Source organism: Dipteris shenzhenensis, chromosome 10, assembly GCF_047967505.1.
Source record: "Dipteris shenzhenensis isolate YYH24624 ecotype China chromosome 10, Dip_SZ_1.0, whole genome shotgun sequence".
Classification (NCBI taxonomy): Eukaryota; Viridiplantae; Streptophyta; class Polypodiopsida; order Gleicheniales; family Dipteridaceae; genus Dipteris; species Dipteris shenzhenensis.
Window position 1 is genome coordinate 40,959,911 of NC_141605.1, and position 12,792 is coordinate 40,972,702.

Here is a 12,792-nt window from a genome sequence, read left to right on the forward strand (position 1 = left end):
TATAAGTCGCATTAGGGCGATGTGACCCAGGCTGTGCTGGTTCAGCTGGACGTGGTGCCCGTGCTGGTTGGTCCTGGTTCTATTGAATTGTCAACCCCCACCAGGAGATGAAGAAGACATTTGCCACCACTGTCAGCTGGCGAGTAACATTTGACTTAAGCTCCTGCTAACACGTCCTTTTGTTCGTGCTATCACCTCAATGAAGCAGCCACAGCTTGAGCCACTCCCTTTTTTCACACACCTCCTCTCTTCAATCAGGATCCTACTTCTCTTCACTTTCATAGGATCCTTCTTTGAAGCAGCTCTCCTTTGAGCTTTTCAAGAATTTCACCCCAAACACAGAATTCTTTCTGCCTTTGAATGACTTTCTAGGCTCTCTTGCTCCAAAGCTCCTTCTAACCAAGCTCTGATACCAAACTGAAGATCCAGGGGGAGATGCTTACACACACATAAAGCCTTGCTTCTCATTACGGGGAAGAGGGCTCATTACACCTCCATACACTTCTTCTTCTCTACATTCACTATGTAAGAGGATTGTCCTAAAGTTCACTTATATCCATGACAAGTCATCTCTCTGTATCCAAACATATATGCAACATCCATACATCAGCAAAAACTTGATGTGCCCTCATCGGTTCTCCTCGTTCAAGTTGCCACTCTTCTTATCTAGACCTATGCTCGTGCAAATTTCCATGCATAGACCTTCTCTTTTCTTCTACACCCATTGTCTTCTCTATCTCTATCATATATCGATAGACTTTATAATGCTACGTTCAACTTACTATGTTCTTTCCTATGGCTTTGCATCTCCTCATATTTTCCTATTTTGTTGCTTCACTAACTCTACATAAGCTCTTTTATCCTCTTGGTGACTTAATGCTTCTCCATGATTGTTGCTATATACAAGTTCTCTTGGCTTGTTGAGTTCTCTTTTTACAGATCGTATTTCATCCTTAGTTTACTTTCCTTCTTTACATACCTTATAAATCTTTTCTTGACTCATCTTTAAACTATGAAATATGATTATGTTACCTTCAATGATCATTCCATGATTGTTTTGCCTAAGTATTGTTCAATGATATATAATCACTGAAGATTCCATTTGCAAACACATGTTGCCCACCAACATACCAACCTTATTCTTTCTTTTGCATACCTTTTCACACAAAATAAATAATAATGTAACTCATGACCTTCATTTAGCATAAGTAGTATAAGAGTACATGAATGAAATACTATTTTGATTAATATGCACATTCATATACATGTTAATACAATTCATTTTTCATAATATAGCTATACATTCATGCATACATACATACATACATACATACATACACACATATATATATATATAAAATTTGGAATAATCTACGATGGTAATTTTAAAATTTCTATTAGTAAATCTAGAAGATTATACAAAAGTAGCTCCTTGGTCCCATATGTATAAATCAACTTAAAATGCTACAAATACTAGATTATACAAAAGAAGCTTCAATCATCGTTTGGTCCCATATGTTTGGAGATCACTCTCCAAAATTGCTACAATTAGCAACTCCAGCCATGGATATGATGAAAACTCCTTACTCGTGAGTCTACACTCTCATTTTTTGGCAAGAAATGAGCTATAAGTATTAAAAAAATACAATATACAATCTTGTGAAAAGCCTCAAATACATCAAGTAGACATGAACTGAGGCTGGTGTAGCCAATCAAGAGAGTGGGAGTGACATGAAGGCCCTGTGGCTATGAGTGCGAATAAATCATCATCCCAACCTCTCATGAAGGCCACTCTCCTAGCACATGAAGAACCCTAGACTTCTCTAAGTATCCATGTTTATGTGTCTAATATCCTAGTAGATCATGAGATGAGTGAGGGAAGGCAAAGGTTTGGGTCTTATTGGGGGCATCTATGCATTTAAATCTCAATTTGGCCATACGGTGAGGCTTGTAATGACCTCCCAAGCTGGGTGTATTAGAGGGTTAATCTTCGCACAAGGAGGGTGGTACTACAACTACATTGATAAGCTAGGGCCCCCTTAGCTATGACAAAATTCATGTTTGAGCCTACTCCCATATAAAATACTTGTAGTCGAGACTAAGTGAGCCTAGCCATAGATGTAGCAGGTGCCTCTTGTCGTCTTGTGAAGCAATTATGCAATGCCTTCTTAGATGATCTTGACCTCTCTACATCCCCAAATACAATATTGAATTGGACTCCAAGGTTGAAAGGCATCTCAAACATTTGGGAGCTATTCCAAAATTTCTCCTGATATTGACTCCACCATGCTAGAAGAGCCAGAAGAACATGGAAATCTAACTCTTCAAAGTCATCTCCATGAGATGTTTACTTTTGTAAAACAATAGTTGAAGATTTCCTAGCCCGATATCTACTTGAGGGCTATAGTATTCCATGAAGTTAAACACTATTTACAAGAGGACATGCATCCTTGACTCAATTGGAGAGGTATTGTTTTCAAGTTGCCTTATATAGTACATGTAAATAAAATCCCCCTACTACTACGTATCAATGCATTCTAATCGATCTAGGATGTTGATTAAAATGGATTTTGCTACAACTCATGATGCTTTGCACCCATCATCGGATGCGAGAAATTCAAAAAGCACATCATACTCCTTACAAAGTTTATAGCAAGTCCCTCAATATCTCCTTTTACTTCATGAATTATCTTTATCAAGAGTATTAGGCATTAAATCCCATTGGGGATGTCACTTCCCTCATCCATGTAGCTAATAGTAGAGGGATCCGAGAGATATTGGTATGTATGTAGGACTAGATGGCTTCATCCCCTTGGCATTTCTACATATTACCACATCAATACTCTTCAAAACCACCCACTCTATGTTTGATCCATTAGGATGGTAGCTAGATCATCAGCGATGACCTCTCACACCACGACCTAATTGTGTATTACTTTGGTGTCTTTCAACCATGGTTGTCACAACAACATGGGATATCCTTTCTCGCTCTCCATTGACCACAATGAACGTGACCGTGAAGTATGCTCACTAAGTTAAATGCATATGTCCCTAACAATTCCTATTGACATCTCCAACCTCTGATCCACCATGCATATTTTTCAAGTTTTTAAGCTTGATATTTTTTTGGACTCTCTCACAGATGATGTTTACACCATAGCCTCCTTAATAGGCACTCCCATCACTGTATGATTCTGAATTTGACATAGATCAGTCCCACTGATGTAGGGGCTAATTGCCACTGATGTAGGGAAGGTGCCTTTGATCTAGGCCACCTTCTCCCCATTTCTATAAGAGAGAGTCACCTCTCTCACAATCAAATGAGTGAACAACATTTTTGGTTACATCTTGTGCTCTCACTCCTCTTCCAGGATGCATCTATTCTATCCTATGTGTTTCCACAAGAAGTACCTTTAACAAAACCTCTAGCATCCATCTATGTACTTTATAAACCCCAAAGACCCACACAGTTTAATGTCTTGGATCCATGGTTGTAAATTTTTTATAATTTTAAAAGAAATACTCTTTTCTTGTCTTGTTGAAGCTATTGGGAGAGTCCTATTCACTTACACATCAGGACATGCAATTTGATGTTCTTCACAATGGCTCCATTTGAAGATGTCCTTTGCCCAGTATCCCTATAAAACATAGCAAGGAGAGTACTATACTCAACAAGTACAAGAATCCACCATCAAGCATCAAGAAAATGCAATTTTGAGTCCTTTTCTTGCATACATATATTTATGGATATAAATGGATGCATATATGTTTGCATATGTGCATGCAGTGATTTGTGTATGTGTATATATGTATGTACTGCATACGTATGTATGGACATATGCATGCATGCATGCACACAGACAGGCATGCTTATGCATGGACATTATGTACATACATATACAAATGCACATTTGTACAAAATTTCTATGTAAGCACATTTGCAAGCACCCATGGATATGCATCCACACATGGCATACACAAACAGTGTAAGGGCATAAACAAGGTTACACAAAAGTGAAGATGCAAGACATGGAATGAAATGGAAAGGAAAAGCAAGACTAGGAAAGCATAATGGAAATGAAATAATGCCAGAAAGAAATATACAACCAAGCAAAGTACTTACATGATCAAGAAAGGCATGAGGCTTGATGATTATAACAATGAAAGTACAATGCCTTTATAGGATAGGCACACACACTCTAAGTGTCAAATGTATATGGGATAAGTCCCATAGTGACACATGGCACTCTAGGATATAAAATAGTATAGTACTACTCTAGAACACACTAAAAGTTACTCAAATTGACTCCATTTCCTAACACCCCCCCATGGAGGAAAGCCCAAATAGGAGTTTGATTTCTTTTTAGTTTGGGTTCAGTACTGGGCACTTTGGACTCTCTAGAAGGATCGTAATCATAGGGTCTTTGGTGATCCTATTTTTTCCACTTTCTCTTTCTTCAGACACTCTTTACAGTAGCAATCGCTTTTTTATTGCTTCTAATCTTGTGTCTTTGATCATGATGTATATTTGTCCTACAGTGAGATTTTCTCTTGATGTATTATAGCTCTCCCTTTCTGGAATAGCTTCTTTGTAATATAATGACTCAAAGATTCCACACAAAAAAAATGTGTGTGTGTCACTCATATTAGTATTTCTGCATTTGGTCATTGGCAACTCGATCAATGGGATTTCTTTTTTGGCTGCCCTGATGGCACTTTGCCTAGCTGCCCTTCTGTCTCCCACCTGCTTCTTGACTGGAAGCATGTTCTTTCTCATCTGGAATGGAATGGATGGCAATCTTTGCTTGGGAATTCTTTGAGAGCTGAAAGCATTCATTGGGCGAAAGTCTTTCAGCCCCCCTTGGCTTTACAAGAACCTCGATGTTCTTACTTTGTCTCATTTAAAGGCATCACCTCTGTTGTTGATGTTATAGATGATGCTGGTACTGTGCTCCCTTTTCCTCTGGCAGCCACTAGATATGGATTGGACTCTCATTATCGTCCTTTGTGGCAACAAATTACTTCTATGCTTTCGTCTTTTGTTTCGATTCCTCCTTTGGAACTCCAGGACTGGCTGGAAGATTGGACTTTGACTTCTCTAGGGTGCTCTTCTCGTCCTTTGAGGCTATCTCAGATTACTATGCTTGCATTGTATAAAATCATCTTGCCTCAACCTTGGTTTCAAAGAGAGGTGATTCTGTTTGGCAAATGCATCGCCCAACCAAGTGGTGGAGGAAAAAATTACAGCAACTTTGGGCCTATAAAGTACCGCTTTGGCAATAGGTTTTCTTTTGGTGAGTTCTTTTGGGAGTGTTTCAATCTGGACAGCTATTAGCTCATCGACACATTGCCCTAGCACTTTGCCACAAATGTTATGCTTCTTCGGAAACTATGCCTCACTTGTTTTGGCATTGTCCGTGCTCTCCTGAGTTTTTTGATTTGCATCGACATCGCCTACAACCAAGATTCCCATCTGTTCCGTTTGGGAAGTTCTTCTGGCTATTTAGGTTTCATCCATCCAGACCGTAGTTTCATCCTTTCTTCGTTTGGGTTCACTACTGGGCACTATGGACTTTATGGACATATATGAATTATAAAGTCTTTGGTGTCCTACTTTCTCTCTATTTGGCTTTTTTAGACGTTCTCTGCAACAATCTTTCTTTGATTACTTGCAAACCCGCTGCATAGATCATGAGGTCTTTTTGGCATATATTGAAATTTTCAGTTGACGTAATTGTAGCACCTTGTTTTGAGGTTGCTACTCATATAATATAATCAATCAAAGATTTTGCCCAAAAAAGAGAGTGTGTGTGTGTGTGTGTGTGCGCGCGCGCGCGCGCACGTGTGTGTGTGTGTGTGTGTGTGTGTGTGTGTGTGTGTGTGTGAGAGAGAGAGAGAGAGAGAGAGAGAGAGAGAGAGAGAGAGGTGCACATGTGCATGCACACACACATGTATTGGTATGTATGTGGTTTATGTGTGTATATTTCTGTGTCTAGGTCTATCCACCACCCCTTGGGACCGTACCCTGTAATAGTTGGTACGATGATGAGTGTAAGGATTTATGTTGTCAGCTCAGATTCGAAACAAAAAACAGTCTTCTGAGCACACCAGATACACTACGCGAGTACCATAGACTAGTACGGAGGAAGAAACTAGACTTCATTCGTCGGAACGAGGAGGAGCTACTAAACATTTTATTTAGTAACAACTCTAAGGACTTTTGATGGAGATTTCTAGAAGGATGGTCCCCTCTGCCACTCATTGGCACTCAAATCTGGTTTGATTATGCACACACTTTATGACATCCCAAATCAGCCAGTCCCTAATCTCTCACACATGCCTCACCCCACATCCTACACCCTCTTCACTAGAGGAGTGGTAAGCGATGCCGTAATGAAACTTCATAATGGCCAAGCGAAGGATCATGAGGGGTTATGCACCGAGTTCATTGCATATGGGATTAACATCCTAGCCTCGATCTTAGCAAAGCTTTTCAATGAAGCTGTTTTGTTTGGGGTTTCCACACACTTGGACCATTAACACTATCTCACCCATCCACAAGGCAGGGGATCCCATGCGCCCGAAGAACTACAGGACCATTATGATTGGACATGTCATGTCCAAGATTTATGCATCAGTACTTGACTTCGAGGTAAGCAGATTTGCAGAGTGTCGAGGACTTAGAGCAGCAAGATAGGCCGGATTCCGGTGTGATCGTGGAACCATGGACCACATTCTCACGCTTAGATGTATTATTGAGTAGGCGAGGGCATGGAAGCAGAGGGTTTATTATTGCTTTGTGGATTTCTGTAAGGCATTTGACACGGTTCCGAGCCTTCTGGACTTGGGTTATGACCAGGAGATCATTTGGGCCATCATGGCACTTTATGAGAGGGTTTTAGGCAGAGTTCATGTAGGATCTGGATGGACAGACGAGATCATGAGCACCATCGGGTCAAACAAGGGTGTCCTTTGTCGCCTACCTTGTTTGGCCTCTACATTAACGAGCTTGAGACAGAGTGATGCAAACACAAGGGGGTGTAGGTTGGTCTCTTGTGGGCACGTTGATCCAAATATTGCTCTATGCAGATGATGTGGCTCTCTTGTCTTCCTCAACAGAGGAGCTCCAGAGACACCTAGACGCACTACAGTCCTTTTGTGAGTCTCATGATTTGAAGGTCAACCTAGGTAAAACCAAGGTCATGAGCTTCAATACATCTCGAGCCATCATGCATTAGGAGTAGTTCACATTTAAGGGGTCAACTATTGAGATAGTTTCATCATACACTTATCTTGGGGTTATCTTTTCAACTTCACTATGAGACCTGCGATGCAAGCACACTTGAGCAGAGGGTATGCTTCATTGGCCAGACTAGAGAGGCAGTGCTTCCACTTGCACTTTCAGGATCCACGCACCAAGGGTTTGCTTTTTGACTCCTTGGTTCGCCCAGCGGGGATGTACAGCAGCCCTTGTTGGGGGCTAGACTTGTCGGTGCAGAGTGGGCCCATGTGGAGTGGCTACAGGTTCTCATGTTATCACAGATGATTCATGGTAAGCCATCAGATCATTTAGGCTGAGTTTGGGTCACCTCCTTTACAACTAGATGCCACATTTCAGGTCATCACATACTTGTACTGAGTTAGGGAATATGGGGATTACACCTCGGGACGTAGCAGGCTACCATGGATAGCTCTATCCTCTTCTATGGCACTTGCAGCAGGAGGGGACCAGAGGTGCTGGTATGCACGTATAGAGAGAGGGTTTTTTTTTCCCCAAAAAAGAGACTTCTATTAAGTAAGAGAAAAACCCCATGAGAGCAAGCTCAAAGCGGAATACATCATGAAATCAATCATGAGGTTAAATAAACCCCCCTCAAAGTGAGGTGGAAAATGACCAAGGCCAAGGCTGAAAGTGCCACCTCAACCCTATAGGAGTCTCAGAGAAGAAAGGAGAATCCTTCCATTCCCTGAAGAAAGAAGCCCTCCTAGCCGAGGCTGCACGAGAGTCTCCCTGCATACTCGTCCATACGGCCATCAAGGTATGTATGGTGTCTGTCTGTGCAGATACTAGCCAACATGTGCAAGGGATGAACCTGAGTTCCCTCTAATGCCTCTGTGCATCTGGCTCTCCAGATATGCCAAGCTGCTATGCTCACTAGAATCTCCCAAGAGGTATCCACAGAGGCATGCACAACTATAAAAGGAAGGTGTGGTATTACATCCAAAGAACAGGACTCAACCTGATGACGTCGAATCGAAATGGCTCGAGAGGATTCAAGTCTCTCATAGAATACCTGAGGCTCTATTAGAGAAAGCCAAGCCACTGAGCCCCATGTCATAAAGAATGGGGAGTGGGCAAAGTGACTAAAAATCCTAGCTACCCCCATCCAAATCATCCTTGCTCGTCTCCAATCCCATAAGCAATGCTAAATAGTCTCCAAAGTAGAGGCAACGAGGGCAAGTAGGGTCAGCAAACCTGGATCTCCAAAGGTTCACTGCAGTCCCACCATGGATAGAAAGCCAAAAGAAAAGAGTGATCTTTCTATTCCTGTGGGATTTCCAGAGTCTCTTCTAGAAGCACCTCTGCAAATCTGTAGTGATATCAAATGTCTCCCAATGAGGAACTCTGAAAGGTCTCCAACCTCTACTACTGAGCTGGAATCTCCTGTCATTACTGACTATGTAACGAAAGAATGGGATGTTCTTCTCTCGATGCCCTACATCAATCCACTCCCACTCTCAAGGGACCCACTGCAAATACCTAATGGGAACTCCCCCGTAGAGCCAAAGCCTCCAAGATCTGGTGGAGAGAAGCTGGGGGTCTGGGTGGAGGAATCACTCTAAATCTGATCCCTACACCAAAAGACCTACAACCCTGATAGGCTGAAAAGCAGACTCAAGCAAGATGTCCTCTGTGGACCTGAGTAATCTGCCACCATCATGCATACTAAAAACCAAAGCATCCTCATGTGCATCTCGAAAGGCCAAAACCTGAAGAGGAACACCGCCTCTCGTAAAAGTACTTGCCCAAGTGGAGCAAGTGAGTGGCATATCATATGTGCCTACCCAATCTGCTGGAAGGGCTGCCTCAATCTGCAAAATCCTCCCTACACTCCCTTTGAAATGTCTTGCCAGGTCTCCTGTAGAAGCCTTCGAAAAGCTTTCCATGACCCCAATGATGAGGCAGGTCCCCTCTCCCACCTGGACCACTGCATGTAGAGTGAGGCACCAAGTGGTCTGCCATGATCATCCAATATACTGTCATTCCACATGATCGGTTGCCTATCAATCTCTTCATGAGAGGAAGGGGGAATCCTCCGAAGACTGCTCCTAAAACTGGCCCACGCTTTTAGTATGGCAACCATGAGAGGGGAAGAAGGTGATCTGAGGTGAGCTGTGGTGAAAATCCATCTAATACTCCTCATCTAGTCTCCTCCTCCAGTCTCCTCCTGAAGGTGTGCACGTATATATGCTACTAATAAAAAAGGCCTTCCACGGCTCCTGCCCTAGCATAAGTCCCCGCACCACCATCTTGCAGAGTAAAGCTCTGCACTGTAAGTTTGGATCAATAATATTGAGACCCCCTTCCTATGTAGGGAGGATGAGGGTTCCCAAGCCACCCTGGCTAACGCATCTGCTGTGCCACCAAGCCCACTCCAAAGAAAATTTCTAATTGGTCTCCTGAGCTAAGTGATGCAGTCCCTAGAATGGCACCAGCAAGAACAAACAAACCAAACCGTGGCCAAGAGGACCTGGTTGACCACCACAACTCTAGAGGCAAGATCCAGCTTGGCTGAGCTCCAAAAAAGGAGCTTCCTCCTGATGCTCTCCAACACGGGAGCAAACTGCTGCATGGAAGAAATATCCAAGCCGACCTGGCAGCCCAAATACCTGGCTGGCACACCCCTCTAAACCCAAGTGAATCCTATGTCAAGCCCCCAAACTGGAGTGTTCTCATCACTGATCCAAAAGCCATTGGATTTATGCCAATTTATCTGCGCCCCAGCCACAAGCAAAATAAACCCAATGATGTCCTGAAAGAACTGAGCATCTGTGGTGTGGCATCCAAGTAAACTGATGTGTCATTTGCCAACTCACTATCCAATAGCTCCTCTTCCCTTCTGATGGGAAGTCTCAGCCCAAAGATATTAGCTTGAGATCTAACATAGATACTCATAGCTTCAGCCATGAACAAAAAAAGAAAAGGAGCAAGGGGGCATCCCTGTTGGACTGATCTGGAAATCTGAAATCTCTCACCCCTTATCCCACCAATATGTACCTGGCTGTGGGCTGATCTATACAAAGAGGAAACACCTTTGATCCAAGCATCAGTATAGCCAAAACATAGAAGGGTGCCCTCCAAAAAACCCCAATCTATTGTCATAAGCTTTCTCAAATTCCAAGAGTAGAATGGCTAGATTCTGGCTGCTCTGCATGGCCCACTCTGAAGGTTCCCAAAAAGAGAAAATGTTATAAAAAATGCTTTTGCCATGCACAAATCCCGTCTGAGTGTCATGAATAAGATATGGGAGAAGGGGCTGCAATCGGAGGTTGATTGCTTTGGCCAGAATCTTGTAACATATCCCTAGAAGTGTGATAGGCCTCCACTGGGACACTAAATTTCTGCAACCTCCTTTTGGGATAAGGTGGATGAGACCCTCTGTGAGTGACCCTAGCATCTTGCCAGAGTCCCAAATGCCCTGCAGGGCTGAAGTAATGTAGTCTCCAATCATATCCCAAAATGCAATGAAAAAAGAAGGGGTGAGGCCATCTGAACCTGGGCACTTGCCCTTGTGAAGGCCTAAAAGTGCAGTCCTGAACTCTGTGTTGGTGAAAGGTGCATCAAGCAAAACATGCATATCCGGTTTCACCAACAAAGGGATACTCTGCCAAATAACCTGTCTAGCATCCTCTCTATCCTGTGTGTCCGGATCTCCAGTAAGAAGGGCGGCATAAAAGTCTGAAGCTATGCACATGACATCATCCGAATCTATTTGTAAAACCCCATGTGAGTCAATAAGCTGGGATACAATCTCTCTGCTATGTCTAGGGCCAAGAGTAGAGAAAAGGTGTTTATTAACTCTGCCACCCATCTGAACCCAGCAGGACTCCCGTGCATGAAAGGCATACCCTACTCTTTGATCAAGCAATATTTGCTAATGAGCCCTTGCTGAAGCAATCCAAGCATCTGAAGGCCATGTCTGCTCTTCCCTCTGCAAAGCTACCAATTGCTAGCAAACACCAATCTCACGTCTAAGAATATCTCGTCTCCTAGTACAAGCAACTGAGTGGTAGAAGTTGCTAATACCAAAAAGGACAGCAACTACATGTGATGGATATGGCTGCCCACCACCCTGGATGGAATCCTAATGCTGGCAGACCGGCCTCTCAAGTGAGGCTCTGAGATAGCTAGCACAATAGGAAAGTGGTCTCAAGTGAAAACCCCAACAACAATGTATATCGATCCACCTCTGTCTAGTGCCCAATCATCTACATAGAATTTGTCAATGCGTGCATGAATAGGCATCTGCTGCCTCCTCTTCGACCAAGAGAACAGGAGGGACTGTGGCTGAATAAGAAAGCCATCATCCAACCAAGTATCTCTGCCACAGTAGTGAAAAAGGAAGGCATCCCAAGCTACTCTCTCCAAAGAGTGAAGTCCTCCTTCCTTTTTTGTCTGATGGTAACTCAACCATGTTAAAGTCACCTCCAATCACCCATGAATCCGTAATGGGTGCCCAGGAGAGCAAATCCTTCCACATAATGACACGTTTCCCTCTAATGTTGGAGGCATATAGGTTAAGGAAACCAACCTTACGCCCTCTAATCAAGAGAGTAATCCACTGAGCCCTAGAGGGAATAATGACTCTGTGTCCAACAACTAAGGGGAGAACCGTGCGAAACTGAAATAGAAGTGCCCCCCCTAGTGCCCAAGGCAGGCGACTAAAACGTATGACCAGAAAGCAACTTGCCTGACTTGGCACAATCTCTAGAATCTAGTTTGTGCTCCTGAATAAATAAGATATCAATGGAACCCCCAATAACACCTGGATGAAGCTAACCCTGGATCAGTTGTCTGTGGTGACGATGTGGGTTGCCACCTAGGCCCTATATATTCCAACTAATAATCCTCATCGACAAGAAGATGTAGAGTGGAACACCTTACCCGACCTAGTGGCGGAAACAAACCCCTCAATAGGGGAAGACCTTCTACTCGAGGAGCGAGGAATGGAACCAAGTGGTGGAAAATCAACAAGGGAAAGAACCCTGCCACCTGACGAAGAAGCCTTGTCAACAGGAAACCCAAAAGTAGAGGGCACAAACTCCTCCACTGGGAAATCTGAAGCATCTACCAGAGCTGAAAATGAGTTCGTGTGAATCATGCTAGACACTGGAGTGTGAAGGATCCCTTCTAAGGGAAGATGATCAACACGAGGCAGGACAAAACCAAAGTCCTCCCAAAGTGTCGAACATACGTCACCACCAAATGGGCCCGTCGGCTGTCGGTGCATGTAGTCATCGCTCGAAATCACCACACTCCAAGATCCACCAGGAATCACGGCCTCCACAATGGGTTGCACTTAATGTCCTTGCGACGCCTTTGCAACACAGTACATGAAAGCAGTGCTACCACTATGGGGGGACAAAAGGGTGCCACATGTCAAATGGGAGCGCACCAGGTATGGAGGGTCCTAAGCCCCAACCCCTAGCCATGAAAAGCTCTCTCTCTCCCCCAAAAAGTCCCAAGAGGGATGAGAGTGAGAGCTCTAAGTCCCCTATTATGTGCAAGGC

At 43.4% G+C, this 12,792-nt stretch overlaps 1 protein-coding gene across 1 annotated transcript in view; it reads right to left on the reverse strand.

Moving 5' to 3' along the window:
* The window catches only part of LOC147897831 (endonuclease 4-like), an 88,059-nt gene that overhangs the window by 22,367 nt on the left and 52,900 nt on the right, over positions 1 to 12,792 (reverse strand). The window contains exon 7 of the mRNA XM_087380726.1: positions 3,571 to 3,638. Within this exon, the coding sequence (XP_087236852.1) occupies positions 3,571 to 3,638 (68 nt within the window). The remainder of the gene's footprint in view (positions 1 to 3,570; positions 3,639 to 12,792) is intronic.